Source organism: Stegodyphus dumicola, chromosome 10 (genome assembly GCF_044657685.1).
Source record: "Stegodyphus dumicola isolate Sdum_Otavi_A_Nest chromosome 10, ASM4465768v1".
NCBI lineage: Eukaryota > Metazoa > Arthropoda > Arachnida > Araneae > Eresidae > Stegodyphus > Stegodyphus dumicola.
The window spans coordinates 112,083,704-112,104,852 of NC_140777.1; the positions used below are offsets into that span (position 1 = coordinate 112,083,704).

A 21,149-nucleotide genomic window follows, 5' to 3' on the forward strand; every position below is an offset into this window, starting at 1 on the left:
TATGCTGATTACCTTCACATATGCTGTCAAGGTGCAGGCATGAGATATGTGGAAAGGCAACTACAAATTCTCTTAATAGGATCCAGCAGTGATCAAAGAAAGGAGGATTTAGTTTTTATAAATATAAGACTGTATGCATACACTTTTGCAAGAGGTGCAACTGCCATCCTGAGCCTGAATTGCATCTTGAAGGATCACTGATTCCAGTGGAACCCAAAGTAAAATTTTTAGGAGTGATGTTCGACTGGAAATTGACTTTCCTTCCACACATCCTGTACCTAAAGGCGAATTTAGGTTTCTCTGAGTGACTTTTGATGAGCCCCTCATAACAGCGTCTTGAACCAAGTGAATGGACCTGTAATCTGAAAGATTGTTTACACCAATCAGAGGCGGACTGACTACTCACGGAGGACTGATCTCCATTTGTTTGTAAAATGATTACTGATGTGGCAGTTGCAGTGCTTGAAGTTTGCGAAGGAGTCTCCAATGAATTAATTTCTGTTCTGGGATGGGGGAGAAAAAATAAGAAGAAAAGGAAATCAATACATGACTTAGCTTGCTGTTATGAATTGGGAATATTAAATTAACTTCAGGGTGAGGATATCCAAAGTAACAAAAACTTCGTCAGAATAGGTGAAGGATATATTGAAACTTTATTGGAAATCATTACTCAATTTATTCAGAAAAAATAAAAAAATAAATAAAAATGTTCTTTTCAAATGCTCTGCAGGCAAAATTAAATCATACGTAGCTTTTTGGTTTCTGGGGACAGGTGAGTCGTACAGTTCTCTGCGATATTTAGAGTACCAAAATGCACAATGAGCATATTTATTCCAGAAGTGTTTGAGGCTATTTTCTGTATATGAGGTTGAGTGAAAATAATTAATCTTTCGTTTAACTCTCCCAACAGCCTCATATTTTAACATGTTGTTAATATCCTCATACACCTTCTGTCGGACATTTTTTTTAATACTTCCGATTGATCATTTGTCTATAAACAAAATTTCAAAATTTTAGATTGTATTATATTAGCTGTAATTAACCATGAGTAAAAAATTGATTTTTCGAAATTTATGTCAACAAAATCAAATGTTTGCCTTTTCATGTGTTTTTTAATTGAAAACTGTATTTTATTGGGTAGTTGAATAACATATAATTTAACTGTTTTTTGATTAATGAAAATTCAGAAGTAAATTTGTTGAAAATAAATATTTTGAATCCAATACCCTAATTTAATTTCCTTCTATGTTTTTTTACAGTATTAAAAACCTAAATTTGTTCTGACCAGTAGTTATATCCATGGTATATTTAGGTATTAGTAAACAATCGTCATAATATTCAAGTAGTGAAGTATTCCATAATACTTCACAAGATGCATATGCATTAAAAAATGCCATAGTTAGATTATCGCTCCATCTCGTCATTTTCGATGTGATGGGAAAATTGGGCATGATGTCTCTGCAAACACTGCTCAGAGTTACTGCCCAGATAGATTTTCAACTGGTTCGAAGTAGAAATGGAATTGCTGACTCATCTCCCCTACATTTCTTTTCAGACGAAGTGGGCATTTACATTGTCAAAGAAGCCATAGCGAGAGGCTTGCTGTGGGTCGCTTGGAGAGGTGTAAACTGGAAAAACTGGTAAAACTTAAGAAAACTTAAGACTGGTGTAAACTTAAGAAAGTGTTTTAGGAGACTGAATCTTTTGAAAGTCCTGGTGAACACCTCCTGGGGCATGGACCATTCCTCGTTACTCTGTATCTATAGAACCCTTTTACGCTCCAAACTAGATTTTTTCTCAGTTGTTTATGTTTCTGCATGGCCTTCTGTGTTACTAAAACTAGATCTTGTTCACCATCAGGCTCTGCATATATGCTCTGGTGCATTTAGAACATCTCCTGTCCAGGGTCTATATGTTGACTGCTATGAGCTGTAACTTTAGTTAAGACAGCAGTTGTCTCTGTGCTACTATTTTAATGCTTTGTCACGTAATGATCATCCAAATAGATTTCTTTCATTGATGAGTTACAAATTCTTGTTTTATTCCCGACCGTCCTATGTGTCTAAGGGTTCACTCACTAATCAAGAAATCCCACATGACGGATCTCAGTACCCAGACAGTATTTTGAAATCTAACCCTGGAAAGATGCTCAGATTCAGCTTCTTGATGTTTTTCAATATTTTAGCAAAAGATATACTAGTGAGTTTGTATATAGACAAATTTTTTTCTGACCACAAGCACAAATACACTACTTACATTCCCATATTTACGGATGAGTTGAAAGCAATAGGACATGTTGGTGCATCTTTTGTTATTGAAGACCACATGGAGGGTAGAAGACTGCTTGATGCCTGCTCCATCTTCACCTCAGAATTAAATGCCATTTATTATACAGTTTTATTTATTTCTAAACTATGTGGAAGTTTAGACGTGGAAGACAATTTATAATTTATGCAGACTTGTTTAGTGCTCTAAAATCTTTAGAATCGTATTATAACCCTCAAAACCCCATTATCTCTGACATTTTAACTTTGAATCTGAAATTATTGAGCCTATGGTGATTCCTATCATGTTTTACCTATATGTTTTACCACCAATCCTCACATTCCATATCACAGATAATGTTCTTACTGCATCAATATAAATATTAACTAGACATAGTGGACAATAAAAATTAAGCTTTATTTCGGAACTTCGTGCATACTCCTCGACAGCCGGCCTGTTTCGCTCTGCTCGCTACTCGTAAGAAACTTCTCCTCTAGTGTTGCCACATTTATCAGAGGGTTCAAGGCGCTCTCCTTATCGCCATCACCACAGAGTTCCCCCCAGTTCCTTTGATGGCCATTCAAAGGAACGACATCAGGTTATGAAAATATCTCAGAGGATCCGTACTGACGGGTATGTTTTTCATAATTTCAAAATTAGAATATAAAATTAGAAAAGATCAAAATGCAATTCAATATATAACAAGGTAATGATACATATAATAAACATGAAATAACAAAAAATATGTTACAATATGAATTTTTTTAAAAAAAAAGTATTAAATTGTTATGTAAGAAGCAAGTTTCTTAGGGAAGTGAACATGTCTTCCCGATCTGGTGACAGTTTGTGTTTTAGAGAGTTCGTTTGCAGATTTATTCTGCTGAACTGTCTTTATTTGTTTCCAGTTCAGGCAAATTAGAGTCCGAAAGTAAATAAGCTGGTTTCACATGGTCTATAGACACAGTAGATTTCAGACCGTTAATATTTGATTGTGAAAGTTTTGTCCATTCTAGAAAGGACTTTATGTGAACCTGTATATGGTTGGCATAGAGGTGGCTTTACTCAATTGACACGTAAGTATACATGCGTACACGACTTTAAGGTAGCACTTACGTAACACTTTTCTTGGCAATGTGCAGATGTTGCTATTGGATTTGATTTTTGCTTTCTATGCTGAAGATTTGTGATAAATTGAGTGTCATACGGAGATATCTTAGACGATGTTATCATATCACTAGGCAGCTTGAGAGTTGTGCCGTACACCAGTTCAGCACAAGGTGACTGTAGATCCTCCTTAATGGCTGTCCAAATACCAAGCATAAGAACTGGTAGTATTTCAGTCCAGTTATTGGTCTCGTGAGCCTTGAGAAAAGATTTTAAATGTTGATGAAATCGTTCAACAATGCCGTTAGACATTGGATGATAGGCTGTTGTTGTGATTCTGTTCATACCCAAAATGTGCGTAAATTCTGCAAAAATTGCGGATTTCATTTGAGAACCTTGGTCTGTTGCTATGATCGATGGGCAGCCAAAATGAGATATTCAACAGTTAAAGATGGCTCTGCAAATGGTTTCCGTTTTCATATCTGGGATGGGAATGGCTGTAGGCCATCTGGAGAATCTATGTATTAAAGTCAAAAGGTACACGTTACCTTCTGATGGAGGTAACGGTCCAACGATATTCATATGGATTTCTGAAAAACGTGCATCAGGAAGAGAGAATGTGCCCAGTGGTGCTTTAGTATGCCTAGTAATTTTCGATTTTTGTGGCAAGATTCACAGAATTTCAACCAATTTTTTATATGACGTTTCATATCTGGCCATACATGACGAGAACAAATAAGCTTCGTACTAGCTGCAATTCCTAGATGTGACAAATTATACAGATGATAATTCAGAACAAATGGATGAGGAATGTCCATTGATATGTCACAAAGAATATTACCATCAGAATATTGGCACGGTTTAAATTCCAGTTTCAAAGATGATGTATTGTTTTTGAGAAGGTCTTGTACCTCCGGATCATGCTGTTGAGCTTCCGAAATTTTTTTTAAATCCAAAAATGGAGATTTTGCTATGGAATCAATTTCAATTCTTGAAAGAGTGTTTGCAATGACGTTTTTTGAACCTTGCACATGCCTGATATCAGTAGAGTACTGAGAAATAAAATCTAAATGGCGCGATTTTCGAGGTGAACATTTATGAACATTTATGCCTGCATTTTTCTCGCAGCCGACGGTTTTAAACTGCGTTTTTAAATTTTTGAGACATTTGTTTCTGAGATCATGCACCAATTCAAAGAAATGGAAAAAATCTGCTCCAAGAATGGGTGTACTAACATTTGCTATAAGAAAAGTCCATGTAAACTGTCGTCTTAATTTGAAATCCAAAGAAAGTGTTTTTTGACCATAAACATTAATAGTGGAAGAATTAGCAGCGAAAAATGTTTGTTGGGGAGAATTCCATTTTAGAGAATTATTTGCTGGAAGTAAGGACACGTCAGAGCCGGTATCGACCAAGAATGAAAGGTTTGTTCTACGGTCACGAACAAACAGGCGACGTGAAACTTGAGGCAAAGAATAAGTCGCCTCTATTCTTTGCTGGTTTCGTTTCCCTGCCATGAACAAGGTTTTGTACATTTGTCATCTCTATACTTTTTCCCAAAACATCTATGATACCAGCAAACAGAATAATCTCTCCTTTTGAAATTGCTTCTTTCGTTATTCCGATCTCCGCGATTTGGCGAGCAACCATGAGAAAGAGAAATGTGATCAATACCTTTGTTTAATTTTTCTATTTCTTTAAATAATTTATCCTCAAAAGACTGATCGACTGTGCGAGAAATGGCACAAGTCCCTGGTGTTGGATTTACTTCTAAAATTCTATCAGCAATTTATCAATTAATGAAAAGTATACTTAAATATATTGAAAAACAAATTTTTCAGACTAAATAATATTAAATAACCACAATTAAAGACTTTCAGATGTGTGATGTCCACATACTGTTATTTTTCGTTTGTTCTCCTCTATTTTTCAATTTAGAATTATTAAAAAATTGTATCGTAAGTGTAATTGAATGAAATACAGTGCGAATCGGTGATAATTCAAACCCGAAAATAGTTTATATCTTTTTGTATGATATTATCTGCTATTTGAAATAATTAAAGTACTTCTGCTAATGTACTCTGGGTTGGTTTCATATCACAGAAATGATGGAAATTTGGCAAACTAATAACATGAAATTTCTTTTATTAATAAATTTTTAGTTATTTAGCCAATGAATTTTTGCGCTACCTTTCCCCCTCCTTTTTCAATTGCATCGCTAGTTTAAACCTCTTAAATATTGATAAAAGTAAAGTAGAATGTATTTTTTTAAAGACGCATACCTGTTAAACTTATTAGATTTAAAGGCTTGGAGAATTTTAAGTTTGAAATTTCAGTTTTCTTCAAAGGAGCTCAGACTGAAGTTTCATTTAAAAAATTTTCCATGCGTGAGATTATGATTGTGTTGAGGTTCCTTTCATACTGGAAAACCTTGTGATGTGAATTCTGATTCTTCTGATGATAGGAACAACAGATTTTACAATTAGCGAAGGAAAAAGAATAACTGGACAAATGTTTTTATGAATCCTGAAAGTAATAACAGTTCCCTAAACCAGATGGGAGAGATGGATAGATTTTCGTATTAAAAATTGCAGAAAGCGATTTTTGTATTAAAAACTGTGAAAAGCCTTGCCAGTGCTGAAATGCTGCCACAGATTTCCCTTACGAATTCATTGAATTAACTTAAATGGTTGATATGAAAATGGACATTTCTTCTAAAACAGAAAAAGAAAGATGTGTACTATCTTCCCGAGAGAGTTGATGAAAAATGATATCACTCATTACTTGAGAGTCTTGTATAGAGATGCCATTCCATGTGCCTGTGTAATTTTTTTCTTCTGATCGTTGCTGATTAGTTTCAAAGGAGAAAGAAAGCTCTAATTAACCCTCTGAGCAGCCCGGGTTTTGGGATCTGTTATGAAGACCTGTATTGAAAGAGCCTTTATTAGCTAAATATATGTATTTATCTATATTAGTCTCTATTTTCATAAACTTATATTCATCAAGATGGAAATTACATTATTAATGAAAGTAAGAAAGCAAAATATCTTAAATTACAAGTGACGTAAAATCTCATGACCAGATAAAGCCGTTCATGGCGCTCAGAGGGTTAGAAGATTGTTGAAAAGGCCTCTCTCTGAAAATAAGTGATATCCTTTGTGATGCAATGGAGTTGATCATCGTATTAAAATAATTCATGAAGGTTAAAAATACTACTGATAGTTTTCCCTGGAATCTATAAGGCCTAATTATAGTCTCTAGACCTTTAAAGTAGAGACTTGTAAATCTGGAGCTGGCATTAATTTGTATATGAGCATCTGATTTCTCTAAGCAGCTTACTGAGACAACTCATATGTATGCAAAATCATTTTTCAAATGCTTGTCCAGATGTTTCATAGCGGAGCTATTTATTGATAAAACAAGATTTTCATATTTGCTTAAAATTTTCCAAATGCTCAGTTTGCTTAATGAATGTATATGAGAGTTGCTGACAAGAAATACATTTGAAAGTTCAAGGAAAAAAATGTTCCATGGGAATTGATTTAATATTATATAATATTAGTAATGCAAAATAAGTTGCAATTTTTATGCTATCTAGACAAGAAAAATATGATAAAAGTCTTGGCAGAATGTTTATTGAAAATAACTTGCATTTCAATTTAAATCGTGTATTATTGTGTGCGAATGTTTAGCATTTCCCTACTTTAGTTTAAATTCCTGTTGTAAAATTTAAAGTCCCCTTATTGTTATATTTGAATTTATATTATAAAATATGTATTTTCAATCTCCTTTTTATTTGGATAATGTATTTTGACCATCTTACATAAATAATTTGTGCAGTTGACAAAGTGTCAAACATTAGAAGGCTATAGCTGACCTTAAGACATATTAATAATAAAATATGTGAAATTCTTTTCCTTTTTATGTAAAAGTACACTTGGAACTTTAGATATTTAATGCTCTTTTTGTATTCTGTTGGATTTTCAGCTATAAGGATGAAGAAACATGTACTCATACCTTAAAATGTGATTCAGCTCTCTGCTCTGTTTTTGTAACAGGAAACAGTCATTGCATCATAGGCACTAAGGTAAAATTTTGAATAGAATTTTATAAAAACAACAATAATGAATGATAACATATATAAATGCATTATTTTTACATGGAATTACAGTATTTCATGCTATTAACCTTCCAGCATGTGCGCTTGGCAATCTTACATGAGCATGCGCACATCATATTTTTTACGATATCCATTATTTTACTGTTTTGGGCACGAAAAATGACAGAAATGAGTGAATATTGATAATAAATTTGTTAGAAATAAAATATTAACCTTATTATTGCAAAATACAAATGATATCACATTCAAATATAATTATTTTTAAGTTCTTATGTTAGTGAGATGAAAAATACAATGATGTAGTTCATTATAGAAAATTTTAAATTTATTATTTAAAATCGAAGCAAATTTTAATATTCATCAAAGGCAAGTATAGACAAATAAAAAAGGAAAATACACTCACCTTGGTAGGAACAACTGCAAGTTTAGCATTACTTACTTCTGCAAGGGAATTTACTTCTTACTGGTTACAAAAATGTACTTTAAACTATAACAAGATTCGTACGGTCCTTAAAAGTCCTTAATTTTTTCAAAAATGATTTTTGGTCCTTAAAAGTCCTTAATTTTGGCCAAAATGAATAAAATGTCCTTAATTTTGCTCATTTGACATTTCTTATCATTTCTAATGATTGCCATTCTAAGTGTGAATTACGATTTCTTATGAATATGGAATTAAAATTACACGGCTCTTAACCAATTTGTTGGCGGATTTGCATTGCAAACGATTAAAAAAACAATTAGCTACCCGAACGAAAGTATCGGTGTCTGATTGGCTATTCACCCAATCTTTCAAAACAGGTGTTATATATAAATTTAGGCAGACTGTGACGAGAGCGTGAAGCCGGCATGGACCGTATAAGAGATAGACTAACCCAGTGGGCGGGGCGCGCGTCACCGACATGTCGGCAAGAAAGAGTAGGGACTATCTGGTTTACTTTAACAGTGAAACCTATGCCGTTTGTATCACATAACTCTTTTTAATTATTAAATTTGATATGTTGTATAGTGATGAGATTATGAAAGCCACAGTTTTTTCCAAATAGGATTTAATATATCTCATTAAGGCACTTTTTACTGCATTTCGCGCATTTTTTTCACGCGTAATTCTTGTACAAACATCTTTACTTTGGTAAAACACTAAAAACTCTAAGCACAAAATTTATGAGCTTAATTTTGCTTAAAAATAAAGTAAAATTAAATGAGATTGATAGTATGCGATGCTTAACAATAATAAATAAGGTAAAAGTAAACAAGATCTGATATATATATATATATTTTTAATTTAATGAGCATTTTCAGGCAGTGATTTTCCAAACTATAACATTACAAAATGATCATATTTATTTGATTATATGATCATTAAATTATTAACATCAAAGTGGATTAGTTATTTTAATAATTCATAAAATTAGGAGCATAAAATTTTCTGAGCGTAATGAAGGAATAAAAAGGATAAAATAAAATCTAGAAGCATTTTTTTTTTAAAGTTTTGTGTGTTACCTATATTTATTGAATATCAAGTTCTTCACCCGTAAACCACATACATTTGAAAACAGCATATCCGTACAGTGCTCGCTCTGAACTCGCTGAGTTTGTTAATCAAAAATTTGTTAAAATTTTACAAAATATGAAATATATTAAAACAAATTCGAAATTCGGCCGTTTAGATGCCTATGTTCGGGTGGAGGATTCAGGGTTGCCACGCTACCTGGAAAACCGGGAGAACCGGGAAAAGTCAGGGAATTCGAAAATTGACCAAAATATTCAGGGAAAAGTCAGGGAATTTAAGTATTTTTGTCAAAATCTGGAAAAGTCAGGGAAGTTCATACAACAATCCCGCCAAAAAAAGCGATTTTTGCGCCGACGTCGGAAGAGGTAACTTTTTTGGCGAATTATGCATCACGTGAGTAGCTCCAATTTGATTGTCTTTTAGAAAGGCAAAGCAACTTTTGGTTTCCAGTATTCTTGAGAATCGCATGTGCAGTGCATGAACTAAAGAAAGTACCTGTTCTCGTATAAAACAAAATGGGTTTAATCCTAGTATACGGTACCATGGAGGTTAGAATCAAAGAAATATGTATTGTAAAGAAGGAAAACCTCTCTGCAACAGACGTGGCTGTGGCTCCGTTCCATCATAGAGGGAAACAGCTGTGCAGGTCTGATATATCTGTTGCCAAAGCTCGAAACCGGTGTCGAAGTTCGAAGGTCACGTTATCAAGAGTTCATAAAATGAATATCGTTTAAAATTTCTTTAACCACTTGCGCTAAAAAGACGTGCCACGCACGTCAAGATGCTTTTGTCTCAAACCGCGAGCGACGTGAACACCACGTCGATAACCATTTATCGCAAAAATGAAAATAACGTGGTGCACACGTCGCCTAACAACGAGATTGTTTATTTCTCGAGTTGCAGCTCTGGATTGCACTCGCAGATGCGGAGCGGCGTAAGTGAGACACTTTACCGCTTGTTATATTGTAGCGCACGGCACCGCAACCGTGAAGTTTAGTCTTAGCGGAATTGGTTAAACTCTAAAGGAAAAGAAAATATTTTTTGGCGCAAGTAAATTAATTCATGGATTAGTTATTTTCAGGGGGAAAAAAAAAAAAACTACGAAAATTCGTTTTTAAAATTATTGCGAATAATCCAAGAAGAAACGTCCTTTGAACGTTTCTTCTTGGATTTTTCGCAATAATTTAAAAATGGATTTTCGTAGTTTTCTTTTTGTCAAAGAGTGTTTCTTCTTAACACGTGTTTCTCAATTTCCTGTACACATCGCGGAGAGGGAAATTCTGGCCGCCAGGTTCCGTAGCCAAATCCCTTGGCAAATTTTCCCTCCGCATTCTAGCGGCGTAATAGCATTTTACTTGTATGGAACCTTTTCTTCTTTACATAGACGTTCTTTGGTTAGAATAATAATGGGATTTGGCGACATCTTGATGCGCAATAAACGGGTCATTTTGGTCTTGGCGACAATTTTCAAAATCGTGCCAAAGCCTTACCGTATACTAGAATTTTACCACAAAATCTTTTTAAACCTTTTTTTTTTTTCTTTTTAATAAATATCTTGTCATTTTGCATTAAAATAAAAAAAAAATAGTAATCAGTCATCTAGGCTAGCTATGTAATATAACTATATTCGCTAAAATATCGTTGATTATTCTAATTCAATTTTTAAGTAATTATTTTTATGGTTTTCATATAATTTAATGTTGCTTCTTCCCTCTAAATTTATTTATTATTAGTAAATAATATTTCCAAATTTCAGGAAATTTTCTCTGTCATAATCCTGAAATTAATTATAGCAGTATGATAACATACCATCACGAAATTTAATGCACATATTTTTTCCTTATGTATGCTGCGAAATAAATATAAAATACCTCAATTTATTAAAATAGATTTCTTTCTTTTGTTTAGCTGCAGAATGTCTGCAAAAAAAGCCTTATTTTATTCCAGATTGGGAAGATTCTAATCTCAATCTTCAATGGAGAAAACAACAACTATTATAATTATATTTGTGTTTTCAAGTGTTAAGGTGCCTTTTAAGAACATACCTCACGCAAATTAAATTTACTTAAAATCTAACCGAACTATTTAGCATTGCGTTGTGATTTATAAGGACCGGATTAGCTTCGTGTTGAACTGGTGATGATCATGAGTAATAATTAAATAAAACATACATTTGTTATCCAATATATATATATCTTAAATTTTATAAAGTTTCTTAAGTGGAAAACTAAACAAAATTATCAAACAAAGTATACCAAGAATAATTAAGAATAAATGTCCTCTGAGATTTCTTGAATAATTAAGTGAATTTGCTACACAATACAAGTAATACCATAATTAATTTACATCTTAGCACAGCCAGCGTACATTACGCGGATAGACTGGAATTTTCTTGAAACACACCTGGAAAACCTGGAAAAGTCAGGGAATTTCATTCTCCTGTTTGAGTGGCAACCCTGAGGATTACATTATTCAAAATTCGATGGCTCTAGATACTGTCGTTTTTGTCACAGTGCGAGAAACATACATGTATTCGTGCATGGGCTAATAAATTAAATTAACAATAAATAAAAAAAATCTTATGCAGAACTAAAAATAAATTAAAAAAAATAATCATTATAAAATACAAGCAAAATTAATTATTATGGTTAAATACAATTTTAATATTAGAATTAAATGAAAAAAAATTATTAAGGAGTCAAAAGTGTTTATCACTATGATGTATTATGAAATATAATTGAAATAAAATTCCCTTATAGAAATTGTGCTATAATACTCATCTATAATTTAAAAAAAGGAGCACAATTTAGAATTTTAAACAAAACTTTCAAAAATTCGTTTTTAAGTATTTTAATATTTTTTACTTATTTACACACACACACACAAAAAAAAAAAAAAAAAAAAAAAAAAAAAAATTGCAAGAGAAAAATTGCTTGTTTGAAATTTTCTATTAGTTAGATTTAAAATATTATTTTCTAAAAGAAGTAGTTACAAATTTCCTTACAGCATAGGAAAAGCTAAAAAAATATCCAGTCCTGAAAGCATGCAATAGCTTTATAATTATTTGGAATGTTAATTATGCTCGATAAATATGCTACATTTTTAAAAATCAATCTCAATTTCAAAAATAAAAACATGTAGAAATTCTAATTTGTGAAATGAGGCGCTACAACCAGCTTTTTCTTGACAATTATACACGCTGCAATAGGCAATCAATGTAAATTTCTGGAAGTCGTCCCTACTCCTCCGGATGTGATGAAGGTGACACCCGGCAATGCCTCAGACAAGGGAGAAAACCCATTTGGGTTAGTCTATTTCTTATAAGGTCCATGGAAGCCGGAAGTTCTTTAAGAGGCGAAAGTGATGATGAAGGTGCTCGAGAAAAAAAAGGGGGGGGGGAGATTCTGAAAATATTTGCCAAAATTAGAGCAATTCGAACCTGGAAGGCCACAACCCTTCCGACGCCAATAGGAACGGATGCCTGGAAAGTGCATTTTCAATAAACTGTGGCTTCATCAAGCTGACTACAAAGACTGGATATTGATGGATGGCAGTCCTTAAATGTGGTCTTTGTCTGAAACAAATTGAAATTTCTAGAATGGGAGAGTCAGCGCTGAAAATTCACATGAAAATTAAGTTTCGTTTTATCATTTCAATTTGTTTTTACACTGTTTTGCTTAGCTTAATTTCTGTGTTTTTTTCAATTAAGCCATAAATTAATTTTTTATCACCTTCTACGGAGTTTATTCTCTTTTGCACATACTATATGTATGGGATATCGGGATTATGAGATTATTTCTGCAGAGGGTCTGTTATCGATTTTGCGGGAAATCTGTTGGCTCCATTTCGATTTTAAGTAAATTCGGTAACGCTAGCCGAGAAAAAGTGAAGTTCGGAAATACATTTTGAAGCTTCAATAGACAATTAAGTATTTGGTTTAAACCTATGTTGTTGATAGTAATGTGTAATTTTTGCTAATGGCGATACAATTATTAGTTGAAAATAACTAATTAAAAATTTTTTAATATTTTTAAAGCTGAAAACAACTAATTGAAACTAATTTTCCTGAATTAACTAGATACAAAATTAACTTTCATGAATTACTAAAGTTATTGGGTAGAAGTTTAACTGAAAATATACATTCCGTATTATATATATATATGTATATACATATATATATATATATATATATATATATATATATATATATGTATATACATACATATATATATATATATATATATATATATATTTATACAGTATGAAGTCCGAGGTCTGGACTCGTCGGGACTTCGGCGATCCCAGATTTGAGATTTTTCTGGATATTAGATCATTTTAAATCTACTAAGATGGCACGTAGAAATTATAAAATTGAAAATATGAAATCGTGATTTATGAAATAATGAAGCATTTATGATTTTAAAGGGTATCAAAATTTACAAAAGAAAAGAGCTTAATATTTATATGTTTACTTTATTAAACATTTCTTTCAATGTGAGTTGTTTGATTTGTTTTTTCTGCTAATACTTTAGACTAATACTATAGACATATAATTTCTTGTTCAGTTATAAAGTTCCATTGTTCAAGTCCTGTAATTGCTGTGTTGAGAATTCCGAATAACTTGTCAATCAAAATTTTTTCTCGTTCAGTAACCTCTCTGTTACTTTCTTCACTATCGGTAGCTGTATTTTCTGGATTTAGAACCGTACTACAGATTTCACCCTCCGTTAATTGATTGATGATTGGGCATTCTCATCGCAATGAAAAACTTCTGTTTAACTTCGCTAAATTCTGCCGCCTGGTGCGGCCATGCGAGCTCTGGCGCTGGTTCTGGCTTTATGTGAATAACAAATCAGTTATTCTTAATTCAAATAGCACTTAATATAATCGTTTGTCCTAATAGTATCATTAACAAAATCTATTTTTAGCATAAGGAAAGAAATTTCTGCTAAATCTCCCCTTGTCAACATTTTAGCGCATTAAACTTAAATCTGTAATCGGATAATACTCTGTTATTTGGCATCGCTGCATGATTCATCACTCAAGTTGTCATCCGTTAATAAACATGCAGTGATGAAAGCAAAATACAATAAATAATGATTCGCGATTTCGGCATCAAGGATATAAAATATTAGTTGGTGTAAAATTAACAAATGTTTCGGTTTGAGATTACGCCAAGCAGATACGCAGCTATGGAGTCAAGTTACTAATCACACAAATTTATGCTAAAATAATTATTTCTTCAATAATGAGATATTTTATCTAGCGCCAAACTGAGATTAAGAATCGGGATTTCCAATTTTTTTTTTTTTTTGATGAGGAAAAAGATCTAATGCGCAAATGGTTGGTGGTGGCTTGTTGGTCCGGATTTTAGATCATTCCAGATATTAGATGTCCGATCTCGGACTTTGTACTGTATATGTATGTATATATATATATATATATATATATACATTTTTCAAAATATAACTTACCAGTATGGATTCACTCTTTTAAAATAATTCTACTTTAATTAAACTTAGGAGATAATATAATCAATTAATCAATATTGTTTAGGAAATAAATTATATATTTTTGTTCGGTTACAAAGTTCCGCTGTTCAAGTCCCGTTAATTGCTGTGCCGAGAATACTCACTAACCTGTCAATCGAAATTTTTTCGTTTTCACTAACCTCTCTGTCACATTCTTCATGTCTTTATCCATTTTTTGCAGCAATTCCACTTTTTGTTTGATGGACATCGAAACATACTTTCGTTTTGTACGATCCTTTGGGAGCTCCAGATTCGGAAATTCAATTTGACATAATCGAAAGTTCAAGTTTACTTTTATAGTATTGCTCTTACAGTCTACAAAAAATAATAAGCCGGATCCAATTTGAAAATTAAGGAACAACGCAATCATCAACATTAACTGAAATAGATAATTAGATAATTTTAGCTTATACCGTTCGTAATACATAAAATGCGCACGCGAAAACGTATTCTACGCTTGCGCACACGCAAATGCGCAGTCGTAAGAGGTCTTACGCGCATGCGCAGAAAGTTTTTAGCTTTGAGGTCCGGATTATAGATCATTCCGGATTATGGGTGTCCGAATTAACGACTTTTGACTGTAGTTGACTGTGTTTAAATAAATATCAAATAAGTTAAATAATAATCATGTAAATCTCTAAAATAGTGAGTGTTATTAGTGTAAAATACACTTATACATGTTTTTCAAGAAATTATGTTCCTAATTTAATGTTATCTACTTCATAACTTGTAGGGAGTTAGTTTAATTTTCAAAATTTTTTTATGGTAAGTATTAAATTGAATTTAATAATAGTGCATAATACACACTTCTGTTAGTTTTTTAAAGTGAAATTACAAGCATGAAGTCGGTTGTATGGATAATTGCTTTATTCTATTCATTTTTTTGTTTGCTGATAGGTCCTTAATTTTTTCTTTGATGGTTCTTAAAATTCCTTAAAAGTCCTTAATTTTCATATAAGGAAATGTGTACAAACCCTGTATAATATTTTTATTTATTTCTAAAAAATAGAAATAAAAGGAAATAAAGAATGGTAATACTAGAAATAAAATAGAGTAGAGTGATAATGGAGAAACAGAATTTTAAAGATAATTCTCAATGTTTGAAGTTCACATTGCTTCCAAGCAAATAATGTTAGTATTAGAATGATGTTTGCATGTGTATATAAGGCATGTTTTGCATTTCATAGATGCTAATGATCTCTTTTTTTTCTCTGATACATAAACCGCATGTTCCTCGTTTCAATGAGGATTGCTCAGGCACTTCATCATTAGGAGCAGTATAATTACAACTTAGAAATGTTGAAGTATCGGAAGACAATGTTTGGATTTTGGCGTGCGAATGGAGATGCTCTTTCATAAGATTAAGAGATAAGTTCTTCAGGAAAATCCTTCGGCATGGTGCTGTGTTAGCTGGCTTTGCAAGCATGGGCAAAACCTGGGCATTTATCCCAGCAATATTCAAAAGACTGAAAAAGATAGCACAAGGCCATCTCCTTGTGATTCTCGAATCTAAATAGGTTGCACACAATTTATCGACGGTGTCCACTTCTCCCTTTGTAGCATTATAATCCATGATTATTTCAGATTTTTTTGTAGTTGTATCAATGCTGTCATCATCATGCATTGTAGAAAGCAGAATTACAGCTTTGTGTCTACGAGGGACGTAAGAAACAAGGACTTTGTCCGGCTGGAAACCAAATACTGCTGTTCCCACCATCCATCTCTTATTTGGCAAAAATTCCTGTGGCACTTCCCTCTTTTTTTTTTTTTTTTTTTTTTTTTTTTTCAATGTTCCAACAAGAGTCAGTTTCTTTTGCAGTAAATAATCTGCAAGTGGATACTTGTGTAATAATTATCTGTATAATATTTCTGCATGAGTTTTCAAGAGGAGAGACCAACCTATTTACAACATCCATAGGACTGTTGGAAACAACGTAACAACCACTAGGTTAAGCTCCAGAATAAATTTTGAGACCAGATGTATAAAATGTTACTTGGCATGTACTGAATCCATTGACAGCGACCTCAAAAGGGATGCAGCATCTCATCAATAGTGATGAATTCGCCCAAAGTATAACAATCATTACAATTTTTTAGGAATGATTCAAAGATATTTCGGATAGCTGCCAATTTGTCTGTTTTATGTCTGTCCTGTCTTGTTGATTTATCATCAAATCGAAGACAACTTGCCAAAAATAAAAATCTCTTGTAGCTCATCACAGCTCTTATTTCAATTCCAGTGCCATTACTTGAAAACAATTCTTTTACATGGTGTCTTTTTTTATTCCTATCATATATAACAATTCAAAGTATGCCATCATTTCTACTCTTGAAGTAACCGTGCAGTCTCTGTCTCTTGAGTATTTGCCTTTTAGCAAACTTATATATTTATTTGTACATTCCAAAATTTCATCAAGCATATTTATATCAATGATTTTCAAAACTGATCCTATTTCATCCTCTATATCCTTGGCATGGTGTTATAGGCCTGGTAACACTTTCACAATATTCATCTTTTTCGTCTTTGAGCAGTTTGCGTACTTAGGTTTTTATCAATTACAAGATTTATTCTTACCAATATAGACCATATCATCATCATTCCTTTTTTCTATATCGCTATTATCATCATCATCTGAAATATATTGTTCAGATTCACTGCTGATATTATTTATCTCTATATTTTTCTAACTCAAATCGCTATTGTTCTCCCATCCAAATGTTTCCTTGTCTTCCTTTTCTTCAACAGATAATTCTTGGAGAATGCGAGCAAAATCAGCTGGTTGCATATATTTTTTTGCCATAAAAACCGATACAAAAATTACAGAGCTAAATGTATACAAATTAAAATAATACACAGCAATTAATAACACAAAATTACGAAATATTTGAGAAAAAAATATTTTCCGAATTTTCACCCACCAGCACGTGCGTGTCATAAATTTTATGCCACGTAGCACAAAAGCCCAGTAAAAAAAAAAAAAAAAAAAAAGAATAAGTCAAATGACTTCCTCTTGGCACATTCCATGATGTGGGGAAGGGTAGAAAGGAAGAATAGAAATGACCTTCAGACATCTCAGCTTTGATATGCGAAAAATGTGCATTAAAAACCGAATTTGTTGTCAATTTTGCGCATACATGCCTGCTGGAAGGTTAAATTAATTAATTTCTCTAAGTGATATGTAGAGCTCTCAAGACGTGAGCTATAAAAATAATGAAGTAAGGGTTCTCTTCCGGATAAATAACTTTAAAAGTTTAAATATTAAAATAATTTTTTTAATATTATAAATAAAAATATTAATTAAAATAAATTTTTTAATAATAAATTTTTTATAGCCTTTTTTGTTTTCCTCTGATATAAACTTATATTTCCTGGTCTTTATATTAATATTTTTATTTTGTTAGAACACTTTTCTTCCCTATGTATTTAACTCAACATTAATCAGAGAACTAGAATGTTTTCAGGTATCCTTTTTAAGGTAGTAAATTCTAGTATTTGAATGAAATTATAATATATGCATAAATTACTCCTCTCTTTAAATGCATTTTGAAGTGATGACATGAAATGCTTTAGCTAAAAGAGCATTTCATGTTGCATTTTCTTTCAGTAGCACATAGCAAGGTATTCATATATGACCTGGATGAATGGATACAGGAATGATTTAAAAAGTGGAATGACTGCATCCTCACAAATATGATCACCTTTCAAAATACTACTTTTCTTTGCTACTTTCTACTGTTTTTTACTAATTTTATTATCCAAAAATCAAGCAAATAAGTTAATTCCTAAAGAACGTAATTACAAACAAATGAAAAGTAGTCATTTGGATAAGCTACAGATAAATTTTACAATATTACTTCTCTGAAAGAAATCTGCTTTCCAGTAAGAATATGTAGTAATATTAACATTACAATATCTAATAAGATATTTTCATTTCTACTTCCCTGTAACTTGCTGGCTCCTATTGTTGTTTCTGCTACTTCTTAGGCCTCAGATTATCCATAACTAACCAGAGATAGTCATTTTTTAAGCTGACATTAAGTTAAGCAATTAGAAGGGGAATGTTCGGCATGACCTTTGCTGTCTGTTTGTGAAACTTTGTCTTTATTAGTAAGATGAAAGCAGATGAATCCATTTTAAAATTTAGGAGAACTCATTCTTGAACTCACAAATACATTGAAGAAGAGGAAAATTACATGAATATTTACAGAACATGGTTCTAAAGCTAAGGAGGGGACACGAGAACTATGGGAATCCTTCTGCTCTGTCTTTCTCAGTTTTTTTACCTCCAGCCAGTGTATTACATATAGGTGAGGGAGGTAATATTTGCAATCCAAAAATTTCGTAGTGAGTTTTCAGTGAATAAGCACAAATTAGGATCTCCATACTACGTTTTTAGTATTTCTAGAATATTGTCTATGTGTATGTCTGTGATGATTTTATAGTTTGCTATTACTCTTATATGAAACTTTGAAAAATGAAAAATTTCCATTTTCTATATTTAAGCTTTCTACATTCATATAAAGAGATTTATTTTATTAGATTTTGGGTGAAATTGGACAACCAGAAGAAGTACTTTACTTGCAGCCCATAACGGTCTATTTATGTTCCCAGGACCTTGTACCCAAAAAATGTGCCTGAACTTGATGGCTGTGTTAAAGAGAAAAAAACTTACCTATGTATATAGCTCTTACCTACATACCCTTATCTATGTATACAGGTTTGTCTCCTGCCAACTTATATAGTTTAGAGACCTATATAGGTTAGGGAGGTAATGTTTCTTGTGTCCAAAAATTCGGTAATGAGTTTTTAGTCAATAGGCATGAAGTAGAGTCCCCATAACACATTTCTACAATTTTTATGATGAGATCTTTCTGCCCGCATGTCTGTGTGTGATGAGTTTTTTGTCCACATCAACTCTCATATTGAAATGTTTCTGTTTCCCTTATTTAAGTTTTCTACATTCATCTAAAGAGCTGATTAGATTTTGAACAAACTTTAACAAGTCCAGAGGTGGTACTCTGCAAAAGTTCATAATAGTCCTTAATGGACAACTGGAAGTCGTACTTTACTTGAACCCATAGCAGTTTTTAATGAAGAACTATATTAGAATATAAACCCAAAACTTTTCAGTTTTAGTATTTGAGACTCTCATATCAATGGGAGCAGCATATTAGATTTTGGCTAAAATTGATAAACTAGAAGTGATACTTTATTAGTGGCTATTAGCAGAATTTTGTAAAAAAAAAAAAATCTGTTATGAGATAACCCAAAATTTCTCAAATTTGATAGTTAAAAAAGGTATATAATTGAGAACAACATATTGCATTATAAGAATTAAATGCATTTTTGGAGTTATGCACCGAAAATAAGCTCATTAGGAAGATGAACTATCGTTATGATGCAATTAATGCATTAGCCTCAATCCACAGTTTTGCACTGGTTTCAATTTTATGTCAAATCACTTTTCAAATAAAAAAATGTTGCCACCAAATGTTATCACTATGTCTTATTTAAAAAAAAAAAAAAGTAATATAGCAAATATAAAAAGAAATGTATGACTCACTTAATACTCTGTCAGGTATTCTAAAGGTATCTTGCTTTTAAAAAGTTTGTGATTGTTAAGCGATTATTTTAACCATTTGACTGCTATGCGGGGCAAAAGCGCTGCATTCATTTGTCTCGAAAATCGCAATGCAGCACTTTTGCGCTGTGAGTTTCAGTGTGTCTTTGTTGCTCCGTGAGTGTGAATGTAGTCTGATCTCGTGCGTCCTTTGTAACACGAGTACATTCTAAAATAACTAACTGCGTTGTGGTTTTCGAGACAAATGAACGCATTGCTTTTGTGCCGCGTAGCAGTCAAATGGTTAAGAATCCAAAAAACTATGACCAAAGGATATACTATGATCGATGTGATATTTTCAAGTCTAAGCATGGGAATGGGTGTGTACATGAGGATATATTCCTTTGGGAGAATGGAATAATAAAGAATGAGTAGTGTTTAACAGTGATGCATAAAGTTACTAAACAAATTAGATTTTATTTAGAAATCATCAACCGGAAGTGATAGTTTGCTTAACACTTATTACTATTCTGCCATTTCCATCTTAACATGAAATTGGTAGGATGTCATGATTAGATCTTTTAAAGATATTTTGTCGCTGTTTCCAAAGACATTTCTTGCTTGGTCGCAGTCCTATCTTAAGTCATTGTGATAAGACTGGGGATTCAATCTAGACCATAAGAAAGGTAAACAGGACTGATAAATGCTCCATTTATCAATACATGAGAGACATTGTTTTCCTCATTGTCTGTAAACCATTAATCAAAATTTTGCAGCTTGAAATTTATTCTTCTACTAAATGATAATTTTTTGTTCCACGGACCAGGGCAATTTCTGCTTACTTAATCACTCATACACATATAATGTGTTAATAAATACTTAGTGATGCACTAATTAGTTATTGATATTTAACCTTTTTTCACATATTTGATAGAATCAAACAATTAAATAAAAGTTTTGAAAGAGTTTGACCCTGGAAGGGACTTACTCATTGAGTGTATGTTAATAGGTTTTGCATATTAAATGTCTGCATATCTTCTTTTTAAATTTTAAAATTA

General features: G+C 32.3%; 1 protein-coding gene across 2 annotated transcripts in view; it reads left to right on the forward strand.

The window, feature by feature from the left end:
- Positions 1 to 21,149, forward strand: part of LOC118204163 (WD repeat-containing protein 3) — a 195,433-nt gene that overhangs the window by 110,240 nt on the left and 64,044 nt on the right. For both annotated transcript variants that reach the window (XM_085825385.1, XM_085825386.1), the window contains one exon: positions 7,357 to 7,456. In XM_085825385.1, the coding sequence (XP_085681511.1) occupies positions 7,357 to 7,456 (100 nt within the window). The remainder of the gene's footprint in view (positions 1 to 7,356; positions 7,457 to 21,149) is intronic.